This window comes from Schistocerca americana, chromosome 11 (genome assembly GCF_021461395.2).
Source record: "Schistocerca americana isolate TAMUIC-IGC-003095 chromosome 11, iqSchAmer2.1, whole genome shotgun sequence".
NCBI classification, from domain to species: Eukaryota; Metazoa; Arthropoda; class Insecta; order Orthoptera; family Acrididae; genus Schistocerca; species Schistocerca americana.
Window position 1 is genome coordinate 38,445,789 of NC_060129.1, and position 18,400 is coordinate 38,464,188.

Sequence of the window (18,400 nt, forward strand, 5' to 3'; positions counted from 1 at the left end):
GTAGGGCGACCGCGTACGGCAACCACAGAGAGCAACGCGCAGCTAGTGCAGCAGGTGATCCAACAGCGGCCTCGGGTTTCCGTTCGCCGTGTTGCAGCTGCGGTCCAAATGACGCCAACGTCCACGTATCGTCTCATGCACCAGAGTTTACACCTCTATCCATACAAAATTCAAACGCGGCAACCCCTCAGCGCCACTACCATTGCTGCACGAGAGACATTCCCTAACGATATAGTGCACAGGATTGATGACGGCGATATGCATGTGGGCAGCATTTGGTTTACTGACAAAGCTTATTTTTACCTGGACGGCTTCGTCAATAAACAGAACTGGTGCATATGCGGAACCGAAAAGCCCCATGTTGCAGTCCCATCGTCCCTGCATCCTCAAAAAGTACTGGTCTGGGCCGCCATTTCTTCCAAAGGAATCATTGGCCCATTTTTCAGATCTGAAACGATTACTGCATCACGCTATCTGGACATTCTTCGTGAATTTGTGGCGGTACAAACTGCCTTAGACGACACTGCGAACACCTCATGGTTTATGCAAGATGGTGCCCGGCCACATCGCACGGCCGACGTCTTTAATTTCCTGAATGAATATTTCGATGATCGTGTGATTGCTTTGGGCTATCCGAAACATACAGGAGGCGGCGTGGATTGGCCTCCCTATTCCCCAGACATGAACCCCTGTGACTTCTTTCTGTAGGGACACTTGAAAGACCAGGTGTACCGCCAGAATCCAGAAACAATTGAACAGCTGAAGCAGTACAGCTCATCTGCATGTGAAGCCATTCCGCCAGACACGTTGTCAAAGGTTTCGGGTAATTTCATTCAGAGACTACGCCATATTATTGCTACGCATGGTGGATATGTGGAAAATATCGTACTATAGAGTTTCCCAGACCACAGCGCCATCTGTTGTTGAAAATTGTAACTACTGTAATTTCGAAAGTTTGTCTGCCTGAAAATGTACTGTTGTCCCAAGCATATTGCAACAAACGGTGTATTTCTATCGCTGCTCGTTTAGTTTTTATTGCCGTTTCAAATATACCGGTCATTTTTGAAACACCCTGTACCTGGTGTCACGTAACATTCCGCCAGTGCGGACGGTATTTACTTCGTGATACATTACCCGTATGAGGTTCGCCGATGACATTGTAATTCTGTCAGAGACAGCAAAGGACTTGGAAGAGCAGTTGAACGGAATGGATGGTGTCTTGAAGGGAGGATATAAGATGAACATCAACAAAAGCAAAACGAGGATAATGGAATGTAGTCGAATTAAGACGGGTGATGTTGAGGGTATTAGATTAGGAAATGAGACACTTAAAGTAGTAAAGGAGTTTTGCTATTTGGGGAGCAAAATAACTGATGATGGTCGAAGTAGAGAGGATATAAAATGTAGACTGGCAATGGCAAAGAAAGCGTTTCTGAAGAAGAGAAATTTGTTAACATCGAGTATAGATTTAAGTGTCAGGAAGTCATTTCTGAAACTGTATGGAGTGTAGCCATGTATGGAAGTGAAACATGGACGGTAAATAGTTTGGACAAGAAGAGAATAGAAGCTTTCGAAATGTGGTGCTACAGAAGAATGCTGAAGATTAGATGGGTAGATCACATAACTAATGAGGAGGTACTGAATAGGATTGGGGAGGAGAGGAGTTTGTGGCACAACTTGACCAGAAGAAGGGATCGGTTGGTAGGACATGTTCTGAGGCATCAAGGGATCACCAATTTAGTATTGGAGGGCAGCGTGGAGGGTAAAAATCGTAGGGGGAGACCAAGAGATGAATACACTAAGCAGATTCAGAAGGATGTAGGTTGCAGTGGGTACTGGGAGATGAAGAAGCTTGCACAGGATAGAGTAGCATGGAGAGCTGCATCAAGCCAGTCTCAGGACTGAAGACCACAACAACAACAACAACAACATTACCCGTGTTAAAATGGACCGTTCAGGTTTAACAATTGCGGAAAAGGTCGATATCGTGTTGATGTATGGCTGTTGTGATCAAAATGCCCAACAGGCGTGTGTTATGTATGCTGCTCGGTATCCTGGACGACATCATCCAAGTGTCCGGACCGTTCGCCGGATAGTTACGTTATTTAAGGAATCAGGAAGTGTTCAGCCACATGTCAAACGTCAACCACGACCTGCAACAAATGATGATGCGCAAGTAGGTGTTTCAGCTGCTGTCGCGGATAATTCGCACATCAGTAGCAGCAAACTGCGCGAGAATCGGGAATCTCAAAAACGTCACTGTTGATAATGCTACATCAACATCGATTGAACTCGTATCATATTTCTATGCACCAGGAATTGCATGGCGACGTCTCTGAACGTCGTGTACAGTTCTGCCACTGGGCACAAGAGAAATTACGGGACGATGACAGATTTTTTGCACGCGTTCTATTTAGCGACGAACCGTCATTCACCAACAGCGGTAACGTAAACCGGCATGATATGCACTATTGGGCAACGGAAAATCCACGATGGCTGCGACAAGTGGAACATCAGCGACCTTGGCGGGTTAATGTATGGTGCGGCATTATGGGAGGAAGGATAAAAAATGGTTCAAATGGCTCTGAGCGCTATGGGACTTAACAACTTAGGTCATCAGTCCCCTAGAACTTAGAACTAGTTAAACCTAACTAACCTAAGCACATCACACACATCCATGCCCGAGGCAGGATTCGAACCTGCGACCGTAGCAGTCACGCGGTTCCGGACTGAAGCGCCGAGAACCGCACGGCCACCGCGGCCGGCTGGAGGAAGGATAACTGGCCCCCATCTTATCGATGGCAATCTAAATGGTATAGTGTATGCTGATTTCCTACGTAATGCTCTACCGATGTTACTACAAGATGTTTCACTGGATGGCAGAATGACGATGTACTTCCAACATGATGGATGTCCGGCACATAGCTCGCGCCCGGTTCAAGCGGTATTGAATACTATATTTCATGATAGGTGGATTGGTCGTCGAAGCACCATGCCATGGCCCGCACGTTCACCGGATCTGACGTCCCCGGATTTCTTTCTGTGGTGAAAGTTGAAGGATACTTGCTATCGTGATGCACCGACAACGCCTGACAACATGCGTCAGCACATTGTCAATGCATGTGCGAACATTATGGAAGGCGAACTACTCGCTGTTGAGAGGAATGTCGTTACACGTATTGCCAAATGCATTGAACTTGACGGACATAATTTTGAGCATTTATTGCATTAATGTGGTATTTACAGGTTATCACGCTGTAACAGCATGCGTTCTCAGAAATGATAAGTTCACGAAGGTACATGTATAACATTGGAACAACCGAAATAAAATGTTCAAACGTACGTACGTTCTGTATTTTAATTTAAAAACCTACTTGTTACGAACTGTTCGTCTCAAATTGTGAGCCATATTTTTGTGACTATTACAGCGCCATCTATCACAAAGCGAAAAAGTGGTCCATTCATATTTCTTTACGTACTACACGAATATGTAATAATAATGGGGGTTTCTATTTAAAAAATGCATTTGACGTATGGCAGCGCCATCTAGCGGCGGGCCAACCATAACGCCATCTGGTTTGCCCCTTCAAGATAGACGAGTTTCGTTCTTTGTAGTTTTTTCGTTTGACGCTTATTTCGTGAGATATTTGGCACGTTCATGATCAATGGACCACCCTGTTTACACACACACACACACATCTATATATATATATATATATATATATATATATATATATATATATATATATATATATATATATAGATGTGTGTGTGTGTGTGTGTGTGTCCCATAGGCTGGACTAGGTTGACAGACTTTACATTTCGAAGCACGTGTATCAGTCGTAACAGATCGTATAATTTTAGAGTTCAGGTCTATGTCTGCATCTACATGGGAAATTTGCAGATCTCATTTAAGTGCCTAGCTGAGGGTTCATCGAACCACTTTCACAATAATTCTCTGTTATTCCAGAAGATACGAGCAGCTACATCTTTCCGTGCGAACTCTGATTTCCCTACTTTTTTTATGATGATCGTTTTTCCCTATGTAGGCCGGTGTCAACAAAATATGTTCACAGTCGGAGGAGAAAGTTGGCAACTGAAATTTCGTGGGAAGATTCTGCTGCAATGAATAACACCTCTGTTTTAATGCTGTCCACTCCAAATCCTGTATCATGTTACAGACACTCTCTTCCCGATTTCGCTATAATACAAAACGTGCTGCTCTTCTCTGAGCTTTCTCGAAGTACTCCGTTAATCCTACCTGGTAAGGACCCGGCACTGTGCAGCGGTACTCCGAGAGAGGACGGACAAGCGTTGTGTAGGCAGGCTCCTTAGTAGACCTGTTGTATTGTCTAAGTGTCCTGGCAATGAAGCGCTGTCTTTGGTTTGCCTTACCTACAACATTTTCTGTGCGTTCCTTCCAATTTAAGTTGTTCGTAATTGAATTCGTAGGTTTTTGGTTGAAAATAATGCATAAAAACTGTTATCATGTTTACAACAACTACTTAACTATGCAGAGAAAAGAAATGGACAGGAAATAGGTCTCACAGGTTGGAACCGTGTCACAGATTGACTCACTTATAAAATATTTTAGCCATTTTTAATACTCTCTATCTGCAGTGTCAAACAGTTTTGCAGTTTGCCTGTGAGACATCATAAACAGTAAATGCCAATTGATAAACGGTAAATGCTAAATGCTAAGCGGTAAATGCCAAACTGTAAATGCTAAACGCTGTTGCACCATGCAAGTACAGTATAATTATAGATCTCTGCGAAATCAAATATAATTTCTGAGAAAGTCAAGGACAGTTGTGTACATAAGCATAACTCTGGAATAATTTTAATGACTACAAGGTCAAAGTTACGCATCATGTATATGCGCACACATCTCTGTATTTTTCACAAAAGTGGTACTATACAGACCTGTGTTGTCTCTCACACAAAGTAATCATTTCTTCTTTTACACACAAGTATTTGAAAATTACCTTATTATTTCAGTATATTACTGAGGAATAAAAGCAGAAATTAGCAATATGTAGAAATATTAATGTTATCGTATAAAAATTTTCATAGGGAACTTTCAAAATTTATACTGGGAAAATATACGAATCTAAATCACGTTTTCTCACCCTCCACTATTTTTACAGCATTGTCTATTACAAACAAGAGTCCATTTCAATTTTTAGTAGACATTTAAAACTTCACTATTAGACAATCTAGATTTCGATGCTGTATGTGCATTAAATAAATTGGAACGGGACTGAGTAATATTTTGTAGGCTAACTGTGTACATTATGAATAATATATTTTTAATGGTTTTTACACTGCAGCAGAAATAGTTCTGTGTAATAAATACATTTGTACCTAACGTACACTTCAAAAGGAGCATAGTTTTTCGAACCTACAAAGAACTCTCTCTGAAACGACTGTATTATTCTGTCATTCTCTTTTGTAAAGGCTCTCCGATCATCGATGACTAGCTGAGCTAAAAATTCTTGCAAATAAAACAAGGAATGACAATAGTTTTTTTTTTTTTTTTTTTTTTTTAGAAATCTAATATTTTGTGAATTATAACTGTCAATTTTATTTTTGCAAACAATTACCTATCAATATTTTGAAAATCGAGTGCATCTGCGTTATTTTCTCTTCCATAATATACCATGCACATATTACTGCTGTTGAGAAGGTGTAGTTTGGTGGGATAGATAGTCGAGAACTTGGTGGCTGATATATACAGCAGTTCTTCAGATGAACCAGCACCGTGGTCCCAGATTTGGTGGTGAACATTTTGCGCTCAACATCGGATGGTGCCTTACCCTCACATACTGCTATCCCCACACTCTTCAGATTCTGCAATACAGAACCCTCCTTGCCTTCATGTGTCAGTCAAAAGGAACAGTGGCTCCTCACAACCCTCCAGGGGACACGACGCCAACACCATCAAACACCGCCTCTAGCCTTCACAATGGCGTGAATTTGGTGAGGAAGGGAGTCCACAAGTTTCTTCCACGTGTGCCATAACCAAGTGGAGCCTCTCATTGGCAGTTACAACTTGTAGAACTGCCAAACTGCGGGAATGTTAGTGCTTACGTTTCTCCCACTGTTACAGAAAATTTCTGGCGTTTTCTGTGGAATAGGACGATTTCTTGGACCAGGTGAGATGCGATCGAGTATGTGAGGGACAAAGTATGAGTGCGGCCCTGTGAACGTAGCTGTTCTCACCTTAGTAGATGGGAGTGTCCACAGAGTACTCATGTTGAAGATGTAGAAGGAACTAGTCTTGTGTTACTGATGGCAGTGCCACTAAAGCAGAGTTACTAAACACAGTTTTCTGAAACTCCATCACCAAAGAGGACGATGTAAATATGAGAGAATTCGAATGTAGAAAAACTGCCAATACGAATAACTTAGAAGTAGATATCCTCGGTGTAGTGAAGCAGCTTAAATTGCTTATTAAAGGCAAGTCCACCAGTCCAGATTGTATACCAGTCATGTTTATTTATGAGTACGCTGATAGAATAGTTCCTACCTAGGAATCATATCCAACCACTCGCTTGCTGAAAGATCCATACCCAGAGACTGGAAAGTGGCACAACTCACGTAGATACCCGAGAAAGGAGGCCCATATCATTAACGTCAATTTGCAGTAGAATTTTGGAACGTATATTGTGTTTGAATATTATTAATCGCTTCGAAGAAGACTTATAGAAAAATAGGCAGCATGGATTCAGAAATTCTCATGGAGTAATGAAAGCTATCGATAGAGGATGTCAAATCGATTCCATATTTTCCGATTTCCAGAACGTTTTTGGCACCGTCCCTCACAAGCAACTTCCAATCAGACTCCTTGCGTATGGAGTATGGCGTCAGTTGTGCTCGTGACTTCCTGTCAGAAAACTCACAGTTTGTAGTACCTGACGGAATGTCATTAAGTAAAACGGAAGTAATATCAATCGTTCCTCAAGCAAGTCTTAGAGGCCCTCTGCAGCTCCTAAACTACATAAATGACATACTCGTGGAAGATCATCTGAGCAGCCTTGTTAGATTGTTTGGAGATGATTCTGTCATTTATTATCTTGTAAGGAACAAAAAAAAAAAGGTTGACAAAATGACCGACAGATGGCGCTGGACAGCAAAACGTCAGTGACTGCACATGACAATCGTGTACAAATGAGCTGTAATGAGAGAGAGAATCATTGAAGTGGAGAACATTTGCGGTTTGGGCGTTTCAAAAGATGGCGGAAGATGACGATTGGTTTAGTAACGTGTTGTGGACCGACGAAGCTCATTTCACGCTCGGAGGGTCTGTCAACGCCCACAACTGCAGAATTAGGGCTACCGAAAATCCTAGAACTGTCATGGAAACTGCATTGCACGACGAGAAAGTCACAGTATGGATTTACCACATCTACCGTTATGCGGCCTTTTTTCTTCGAGGAAATGCGTGATTCTGGTTTTGTAACTACTACCGTGACGGGTGAGAGGTACGCCGATATGTTACAGAATCGCATCATCCCCAGCCTGGCTGATAAACACCTGCTAGAACGTACGATGTTTATGCAGGATGGCGCTCCACCCCATATTGCTAGACGCGTGAAAGACCTCTTGCGCTCGTCGTTTGGTGATGATCGTGTGCTCAGCCGCCACTTTCGTCATGCTTGGTCTCCCAGGTCCCCTGACCTCAGTCCGTGCGATTATTGGCTTTGGGATTACCTGAAGTCGCAAGTGTATCGTGATCGACCGACGTCTCTAGGGATGCTGAAAGACAACATCCGACGCCAATGCCTTATCATAACTCCAGACATGCTTTACTGTGCTGTTCACAACATTATTCCTCGGCTACAGCTATTATTAAGGAATGATGGTGGACGTATTGAGCATTTCCTGTAAAGAACATCATCATTGCTTTGTCTTACTTTGTTATAATAATTATTGCTATTCTGATCAGATGAAGCTCCATCTGTCGGACATTTTTTGAACTTTTGTATTTTTTTGGTTCTAACAAAACCCCATGTCATTCCAAGCATGTGTGTCAATTTGTACGTCTCCATCTACATTGTTCCGTGATTTATTCAGTTTTCAAATTTATACTGACTTTTTGATCACCCAGTACATGTGTCTTTTCTTCCTCACATGTAACACATTTATTGTCAAACAATTATTTTTGTATAGTTGTATTGAAACAAAGAGAAACAGAGGAAATCCCTCACACGATACTGCAGTGCGTGCGTTATTCCTAATTACGGTGCAAAGTTCCTTTGGACATGCATGCGTGTCTGAGGTCACGGCCGCGACTACAGCCGTTATGAAATACAAGAAATGTATTCGCGGTTGGGAATCTGGACAACCATCAGCTGTGTAATCGACGGACTGGGCCTCGAACCCGGAGTTCCCGCTTATCGCCGTCGGCCGCCTCACAGTCTCGCTATGCGTGCACGACTCCTGGCCAGACCCAAACCTCCACCTGTCGTCAGCCCTGCGCCTCTTACATCCCTCACGTAAGTTCTCGTACAGGTCAGACGCTGTACCTGAAAGTTGCTTGCCCAGCATGTATTTATTTATTTATCTCTTGTTCCGGTGATCCATGTTGTGACACTAGGTCCCACTACAAAAAATACATTTTGGAGATAGAGATTACAAAACAAGAACAGTAACTTATGTCCCACTACAAAAAAATACATTTTAGAGATAGATAAAGATTACAAAATAATAAGTGTTACAGAGAAATAAATATTGTAAAATATATGTTTACAATAAAAATATTCGGTATTACAAATACAAATTTGGGCATACATTTGCAATTTACAATACAAGAAATGTTAAACACTGTAGTTCAGGAACTCTTCTATTGTATAAAATGATCCTTGCAATAGGATCTGCCTTAAGGTTTTTTTAAACAAGAGATCATCATCTACCAAACACTTAATTCTTGAAGGGAGGGCATTAAAAATCTTACAGCCACTGAAATGGACTCCTTCCTGCACCGTATTTAGATTTGGCTGTTCATAGTGGATATCGTGTTTCCTTCTAGTATTGTGACTGTGATATGCACTATTCAGCTTAAAGATGGATTATTCTTTCCTTATGAAGCACATCAAAGAGAATATATATTGCGCAGTGGATGTGAGTACTTCAAGGTTCTTAAAAAGATTCCTGCATGTGTCTCTAGGATGGACTCTGCACATGATCCATATGGCTCTTTTTTGTACACACAGTACTTTTTTAGCCAGTGGCTGATTTCCCCAAAATATAATTCCAAATGCCATAATTGCATGAAAGTAACCATAATACGCTGACTTAATGGTTTCCATATTTCTATAAGAAGAACCAACGCGCAATGCGTATGCACGTCCGAAGGAACATTGTATCGTAATTCGGAACAACACAGGCAATGGAACATCGTATTTATGCGCAGACACAGGGCAAGTGACCTTCAAGTAAAATATTTTCCCTGCACTGGAAGATATATAGCGGATGTCACGTGGAAGTTTGCGTCTCTCCGTGAGTGGTGCTGTATTGGCCCGCGATGGGCGGGAAATCCAGGATCAAGTCCCGGTGCGGCATAACATTTCATTGTCGTGAGTCCATTAAACAGCTGATGGTTCTCCATATTCGCAAGTGGGATTACATTTCTTGTATATCTGTAATATGTCGATATAAATTGTCAAGTGATAACACATTTCACAGCAGTGCGACGACTGTATATGTTGCAGTGCGTTTGTTCAAGTCATGTCACTGCAAATAAAATGTTCGGGCATCGACACCTGTCTCTGGAATCGTTATCAGTAATAAGAAAAAGGCCACTGACTGCCAGAGCTGGCAGTGTTTCGTTTCGACGCGATAGCAGCCTCTGGAAACTTCGAGAGAGGGCCGTCATGATGTACCTGTGTGGAAGGGAATTGAGAAACTCGTTGCAAATCCAAACCCAAGGACGAACCAAGTTACGTCAGGCGGCACAAGGAATGTAACAGACGCTCCCACCTCCGTACAAGCAAAAGATTTTTTTCCCTCCTGATGACGACGGCTGACACAGTTGCCGAAAGCTATAGTGTTGCATTTGAATTGTCACGGCTTGAAAATCGAGAAGACTTTTTTTCAGGTATGTCACCATGAAAAACTATGAGGACATACATTATGTGATCTAAAATATCCGGACACCTAGCTGAAAATGACTTACAAGCTCGTGACGCCCTCCACCGCTAATGCTGGAATTCAATATGGTGTTGCCCTACCCTTAGCCTTAATGGCAGTTTCCACTGTCTCAGGCAAACGTTCAATCAGGTGCTGGTACGTTTCTTGGCGAATGGCAGCCCTTTCTTCCCGGAATGCTGCACTGAGGAGAAGTATAGATGCCGGTCGGTGAGGCCTGCACCAAAGTCGGCGTTCCAAAACATTCCACAGGTGTTTTATAGGCTTCAGGTCAGGACCCTGTGCAGGTCCGTCCGTTACAGGGATGTTATTGTCGTGTAACCACTCCGACACAGGCCGTGCATTATGAACAGGTGCTCGATCGTGTTGAAAGATGCAATCGCCATCCCCGAACTGCTCTTCGACAGTGGGAAGCAAGAAGGAGCTTAAAACATCAATGTAGGCCTGTGCTGTGATAGTGCTACGCAAAACAACGAGGGGTGGAAGTCTCCTCCATGAAAAACACGACCACACCATAACATCACCGCCTGGCACTACGCACTGGGCATTCGCCAGACCCACATCCTGCCATCGGATCGCCACATTGCGTACCGTGGTTCGTCACTCCACACAACTTTTTTCCATTGTTCTATCGCCAAAGTTTTACGCTCCTTTCACCAAACGAGGCGCCAGTTGGTATTTACCAGCACGGTTTGTGGCTTATAAGCAGCCACTCGACCACCAAATCCGAGCTTTCTCACCTCCTGCCTAACTTTCATAGTACTTGCAGTGGATCCTGATGTAGTTTGGAATTCCTGTGTGATTGTCTGGATAGATGTATGCCTATTACACATTACGACTCTCTTCAAGTGTCTGTAGTCTCTGTCAGTCAACAGACGAGGTCCTCCTGTACGCTTTTGCGCTGTGCCTGTCCCTTGACGTTTCCACGTCGGAAACAGTGGACATAGGGACACTTAGGGGTGTGTAAATCTTGCCTACAGCCATACGACGCAAGTGACACCCAATCAGCTGACCACGTTGGAAGTCCGTGAGTTCTGCAGGGCGCCTTAATCTGCTCTCTCATGGTCTGATGATTAATGAGGTCGCTGATATGGAGTACCTGGCAGTAGGTGGCAGCACGATGCACATAATATGGAAAACGTATGTCCGGATACTTTTGATCACATAGTGTACACAACTCACTCAAAACATTATGACCACTGCCTACCGTGACGTTCGACGCCGTCTGGTCTTGTTGCAGCCACGTGACATGGTAATAAAACGGTGTGAACAGAGGAGACACAAATGGGGGATCACCCTAGCGAAGGTATGGGTTGCAGATGCAGAAATCAATTGAGACAGCAGATTATTATTACACTGAGCATGTAAACGAGTATCCCAAAACGGCGAAGCTCGTTGAATGTTCACATGCTGTTGTCGTGAGCATCTACAAGAAAAGGTAGAAGGACAGTGAAACTGCGACTAGTCGCTGATTGGCTGGACGTCCACGACTTTGTACAGAGTGGGAGGGGGGGGGGGGGGAGTTGGGTTTGCGCCGCCTCTGCCTAAAGAGCACAATGCTGGTGCACATGTAAATGTTTTAGAGCACTTGTTCATCATATGTTGTTGAACATGGAGCTCAACACCAGATAACTACAGGTTTTCACATGTTGACCTGACAACATCGTCAGTTACGATTGCAGTGGGCATGAGACTACCAGGATTCGACGGTCGATCAGTGGAAACGTGTCGGCTCTTTGGGTGAAACACATTTTTGCTACACTAGGTCGCTGGTCGTCTCCACACGTTCGATGTGAACGGTGGCTGGCAACGCGCAGCACGATATGGATGCAGGCTGGTGGGAGCAGTATTATGCTTCCGTGGGACTTGTGGTAGTAATCGAAGACACACTGTGGACCGCCTGCACCCTTCATACACGATGTCTTCCCCAGCGGCGATCTCATCTTCCTGCAGTATAATTGTCCGTGTCTTGGAGCCAGAACCGTGCTACAGTCGTTTGATGAGCATAACAGTGAACTCACGTCGATGTTTCGGCGACCAAATTCGCCTGATGTAAATACCATGAAACCCGTCTGACTCACTATCGGGTGCCATCACCTGGAATTACATGATCTAAGCGCAGAGATCTAATGCCACATACCTCCACAAACCTACCAACGAACTTTCAGACCCTTAAAAGCAGAATCGGTGATGTATTTCGTTCCAAAGATGGACAAACAAGCTATTAAGTAGGAGGTCATGATGTTTCGTCTCATCAGTGTAAGTGGGGCTGTGGTTGTAGGCTGACAGGAACAGCCCGCACAGAGTGCATGCACGTCACTACAGACGTTTCTGTCCCACAGGGTGATCGCCAACTACATCATGTGGCGGGCGGCTGAGGCCCGGGTGAGGTTCATGACGGAGGAGATGCGCGAGCGCCAGCTCGACTACAACTACGCCCTGACCGGCAAGAAAGAGCGGCAACCTCGCTCGAGGGAGTGCGTCGAAATCGTCGCTACTGGGTGAGTTTGATACAACTGCATCAACACACGCAGGTACAGCTGTGCTTATTTTATGGCACATGATAAAGCCCCTGTCAGTAGATCACCAAATTCACAGCTACATTGGTTTTATTTACCTTCGTCGATACTGTTTCGTACCAGAGTTGCAGCTCCATGGTTTTATTTCTTGTTTTTGTTGTTGTTTATGAATACTTGGTATCCGTCCTTTTAGACATGTCCAAAAGTACAGACGCCACGTGGAATCCGCATATGTGATACATGTTATGTAAATTGAAGGTGAACCATGAAGGGGGGGGGGGGGAGGGGAGAAAGGATAGCAAAGGGGAGGGACTATTTATGTCAGCTGCATCGAGACTTTATGCTGAATCAGCGGTGACAAGAGAAAATGTGCGACCAACCGGAATTAGAACCTGGGATCTGCTGCTTACGTGGCAGTTGCATTAACCACAGTGCCATATGGACATTGTGCCTATCACAATTGTGTTGACTGTCTCGGAACACCAATTTGCCTACTCACATTCCCAGCCATCACCACTTGCCCACAGTCCCTGTCCACAACTTCCATGCTCGCTACTTTGAGATTCCGCCAGAGACTGAATGTAATTATGCATCCACACTGAAGGTGGTGGATTCACTACCCATCGAGGCGAATCAATCATATATGAATGCGTGGCGCCTTGTGTTTCGGTCTGACGTACATTTTCCCTCGTTACCGCTGATTCTGCATAAAGTCTTTACGTGGCTGATATCAACAGCTCCTTTCCTTTCCTTTCCTTTCCTTTCCTTTCTACTCCTCCACCTTCAGTACATAACATGTTGTTATTGTTATTGTGGTTTTTGTTATTGTTGTGATAGTGGTCTATAGTTCAGAGACAGCTTTGATGCTCCACACTGTGCTACCCATACTATACTGATCATCTATGCAAAACTTTTTCAGCCCCTTCTGAGCCTGCTTACTTTATCTGAGCCTTCGTCTGCCTTTCCAATATTTACTTTCCCTCACATTTCCTTCCATTACCAAACTGATGATTCCTTGATGCATCAGGAAGTATTCTCCCATCTGTGTACCACCTTTAGTCAGTTTGTGCCAAAAATTTCCTTTTTTCCTCAGTTTTATACAGTACTTCCTCATTAATTATTTGATGAATCCCCTGATTCTCAACATTTTTCTGTAGCAACACATTCCAAAAGGTTCTAATTTCTTACAGTCTCAACTGCACATTATCCATGTTTCCTTTATGTAGAAGGCTACACTCTAGGCAGAAATCTTCAGAAAAGATTTTCTACCTCTTGAACTTATATTTCTGTTTTCCAAAATGCTATTCATGCTATTGCCAGTCTGCACTTTACACTCTCTCTACTTCAGCAATTATCAGTTACTTTCCTCCCTAAGTGGCAAAACTCGTCTACAGCTTTGTCACATTTTCTATATAATTCTCTGAGCATTTGATGGTTTGAGTACTCTCCATGAACCTGTTTTACTTTTATTAATATTTATCTTACACTGATCAGTCAGAACATTTTGACCACCTACTTAATAGCTGGTATGTCCACCTTTGGCATGGGTAACAGCAGCAGTGCATCATGGTATGGAAGAAATGAGGTCTTGATAGGTCACTGAAGGAAGTTAGCACCAAATTCTGCACAAGTCACCTAATTCCCGTAAATGCTGGTTAGGCGGACGATGGCCTCTGACGCCAAATTCAGTGACATCCCAGATGTGTTCGATCGGATTCAAATTTGGTGTGTTGGGAAGCAGCACATCAGTTGAGAATTGCTACTGTTTTCCTCGATCCACTCTATCACAGTCCTTGCCTTGTGACCTTGTGCTTTACCTTGTTGAAAAATGCCACTGCCGTTGGGAACCATGATCGCGACGAAGGGCTACATGTGGTCTGGCCAGTGTACGATGCCCTTTGGTTGTCACAGTGCCTTGAACGAGCCCCACTGGACCCATGGATGCCCACGTGAATGTTCCCCATAGTATAATAGAGCTACCACTAACTTGTTTCCGCCCATTAGTACAAGTGTCAAGGAGCTGTCCACTGGGAGCCGACGGATTCGCACCCTTCAATCATCTTGATGAGAAAGGTATCGAGATTCATCAGTCCATACAATGCTCTGACACTGCGCCAACGTCCAGTGTCAACGGTCATAAGCCCATTTCATTCGTAGTTATTAGTGTCATGATCTTAGCATTTGCTCAAAGCACTTGTTGTTGACTGTGGAGGCCCATTGTTACGAGTGTTCGGTGCACTCTGTGTTCAGACACAGTTGTACTCTGCCCAGCATTAAAGTCTGACCTTAGTTGGGGCACAGTTCGCTGCCTGTCTTGTTTTACTGGTATACTTAGCCTATGATGTCCAACATCTATATAGGGAAGTGTGGCTGCACAACCCTACGATGTCTGCATGTGCTTTCACCTTGGTTTCGCCATATATTGAAGGTATTCACCACAGTGCTCTGTGAAGATCCGACAAGGCGCGAAAATTCCAAAATGCTTGTGCCGAGCCCCTGGGCCATTAAAATCTGCCCGTCGTCAAATTCAGATAGATTGAATGCTTTCCCCACGCATTCTACACATGGACAACACGCTCACTGATAGTACATGCGTCGTGTGTTTGTCTCACTAGCAGCCATTCCTCCCCAGGTGACACTGGTGTCGCCTGGACAGGCTTATATCCATTGTAGGCTGGTCATCATAATGTTCCGGCTGATCAGTGTATAACCACCATACATTCCTTTCACATGGTCTTGTAAGTATTTTTCCATCTCTCATAGAATTACTGCATCAGTGTTCAACCAAGAAATTTTTGTTTCTTCTTGAGCTTCAATTTCCAAGTTTCTCCTTTGCTACCTCTATCAGTTGGTCAATGTACAGACTGAATAACATCATGGAGAGGCTAAAACCCTGACTCACTCCCTCTTAATTACTGCTTGTCTTTCACATCCTTCAAGTCCTAGAACAGGAATCTGATTCCTATACAAAATTCTGGGAATTTTAATACAGCTGTATTCTGGGCATACATTTGTATTAAAATCCACACCTATGTGTATGTTCCACTGTTGTTTCCTTGAATTCTTCCCGGGTCATGTTTGTGTGTGACATGTGGAGCGGTTAATATGAGCGACATTTCTCATGTTCCAGCATGCCGCTGGCTGTGGGCTCCATCTATGTGCGCAGGTTCTTCGACAAGGAGGCCAAGAACGCGGCGCTCGAGATGGTGGACGACATCCGCCAGGAGTTCCTCCACATGCTGCAAGAGGTGGACTGGATGGACGAGGGCACCAAGTATGTCTCACCCTTAGTGTCTGCAAAGAGCCCTAACTATTTTCATTAATATCCCATAAGAAAATTAAAATGGGTAGTGTTACTCCATGAAACACCACTCTCATATTTATCAAACATCGTGAAGATGTTCATCACATAATAGGTATTAAATGATTCAGCTTCCATTCCATTCCCTCATCAGTATTGCTATGATGTGTAACCCCCACAATCATAAGTACTCTCTTTCATTCACATTGGCATGGAAGGAAACAGCCTCACAATATTATCTAGAGGAATTTAATGTCCTGCTGAAAATATATATGCTCTGTCAGTTCATGAAGGTAGCTGGCTGGAGACTGGTGTGAAGATATATGTCTTCTCACCGCATCCCAGATATGCTCTACGGGTGATTAGTCATGGGGCCAGACAGGTCGATGAAGGATCCACACTTTCTTCAAGATAGCTGTGAAGTAACTTGCTGAGTGGATTGTGGCATTTTCCTGCTGGTGTATGCCATTTGGAATCCTGGTCATTAAAGGTATTATATTAGGACTTACCATTCTTGCTACATATTGCTGAATATTCAGCCTCCCTTTAGCTATTTCCAAATCAGTCTTGTTTTTATTACGTTGGATCATAAGTTCGTAGTGTGCTTATTTTTCCTGTTCATGTTCATGTTCAGTGTGCTGAGGAGCGGGCAGAGGTTCAGGGCACTCTCTTGCCAGTGGAATGAGAAACTGCCCCTAAAGGCGAAAGAATCAGCAATGATCAACTGCATGAGAGTGTAGAAGGCAATAGAAACCACTGCATTAAGTAGACATAACGTGTATCCACAGGACATGTGGCCTGTGATTGAAAAAGTGTCATGATGATCTCTCCATTGGCAAAAGATTCCGGAATAGTCCCCCATTCGTATCTCAAGGAGCGAACTGCCAAGGGGGAGGTGAGCATGAGGAAAATATTGAACAATAAATGAAAGGATAAAGTTCTATGACTCGGGGCATAGAATGTCAGAAGCTTGAATGTGGTATGGAAACAAGAAAATCTGAAAAGGGAAATGCAAAGCCTCAGTCTTTAATAGATCAGTGAAGTGAAATGGAAAGAAGACAAGGATTCCTGGTCAAATAAGTATAGGGGAATATGAACAGCAGCAGAAAATGGTATCACAGGAGCAGGGTACGTTATGAATTGGAAGGTAGGGCAGAGAGTGCGTTACTGTGAACAGTTCAGTGATACGGTTGTTCTTATCACAATCGACAGCAAATCAATATCGGCAACAAAGTTCAGGTATAAGTGCCGACGTCGCAAGCTGAAGATGAAGAGACACAGAAAGTATATGGGGGTATTGAAAGGGTAATGCAATACGCAAAGGAACATCAAAATCTAATACTCATGAGAGAGTGGAATGCAGTTGTAGGGCAAGGAGTAGAAGCAAGGTTACAGGAGAATATGGGCTTGGGTCAAGGAAAGAGAGAGGAGAAAGACTAATGAGTTTTGTAATAAAATTCAGCTAGTAATTGCGATTAATCTGTTCAATAACCACAAGAGGAGAAGGCATACTTGGAAAAGGCAGGGTGATAGGGGAAGATTTCAGTTGGATTATATCTTGCTCAGACAGAGATTCTGAAATCAGATACCGGATGGTAAGGCGTACCCAGGAGCAGATATAGACTCAGATCCCAACACATTACTGATGGAGAGTAGGCTGACGTTTAAGACATTAGTCAGGAAGAATCAGTACGCAAAGAAGTGGGATACGGAAGTACTAAGGAATGACAAGATATGCTTGAAGTTTTCTAAGGCTGTGGATACAACAATAAAGAATAGACTAGTAGGAGTACAGTTGAAGAGGAATGCACCTCTCTAAAAAGGGCGATCACAAAAGCTGGAAAGAAAAACATAGGTACAAAGAAGGTAACTGCAAAGAAACCATGGGTAACAGAAGTAGTACTTCAGCAGATCGATGAAAGAAGGAAGTAGAAAAATGTTCAGGGATATTCAGGAATAAAAGAAATACAAGTCGCTCAGGAATGAAATAAACAGGAAGTGCAGGGTGTCTAAGGCGAAATAGCTGCATGAGAAATGTGAAGATATCGAAAAAGAAATGATAGTCGGAAGGACTGACTCAGCATGTAGGAAAGTCAAAACAGCCATCGGTGAAACCAAAAACAAGTGAGGTAACATTAAGAGTGCAACTGGAATTCCATTGTTAAATGCAGAGGAGAAAGCGGGTAGATGGAAAGAGTACATTTAAGGCCTTTATGTGGGAAAGATTTGTCTGATGTGACAGAAGAAGAAACAGAAGTCGATTTAGAAGTGATAGGGGATCCAGTATTAGAATCACAATTTAAGAGAGTTTTGGAGGACTTAAGATCAAATATGGTGGAAGGGATCGATAACATTCCATCACAATTTCTAAAATCACTGAGAGAAGTGGCAACAAAACGACTATTCACGTTGATGTGTAGAAGGTATGAGG

The 18,400-nt window shown here is 43.4% G+C and overlaps 2 protein-coding genes across 4 annotated transcripts in view; one reads left to right on the forward strand and one right to left on the reverse strand.

The window, feature by feature from the left end:
• Positions 1–18,400, forward strand: part of LOC124554054 (neprilysin-2-like) — a 245,614-nt gene that overhangs the window by 165,518 nt on the left and 61,696 nt on the right. For all 3 annotated transcript variants that reach the window (XM_047128089.1, XM_047128091.1, XM_047128090.1), the window contains 2 exons: positions 12,492–12,650; positions 15,799–15,942. In XM_047128089.1, the coding sequence (XP_046984045.1) occupies positions 12,492–12,650; positions 15,799–15,942 (303 nt within the window). The remainder of the gene's footprint in view (positions 1–12,491; positions 12,651–15,798; positions 15,943–18,400) is intronic.
• Positions 1–18,400, reverse strand: part of LOC124554056 (zinc finger protein 729-like) — a 294,084-nt gene that overhangs the window by 51,923 nt on the left and 223,761 nt on the right. The window lies entirely within an intron of this gene.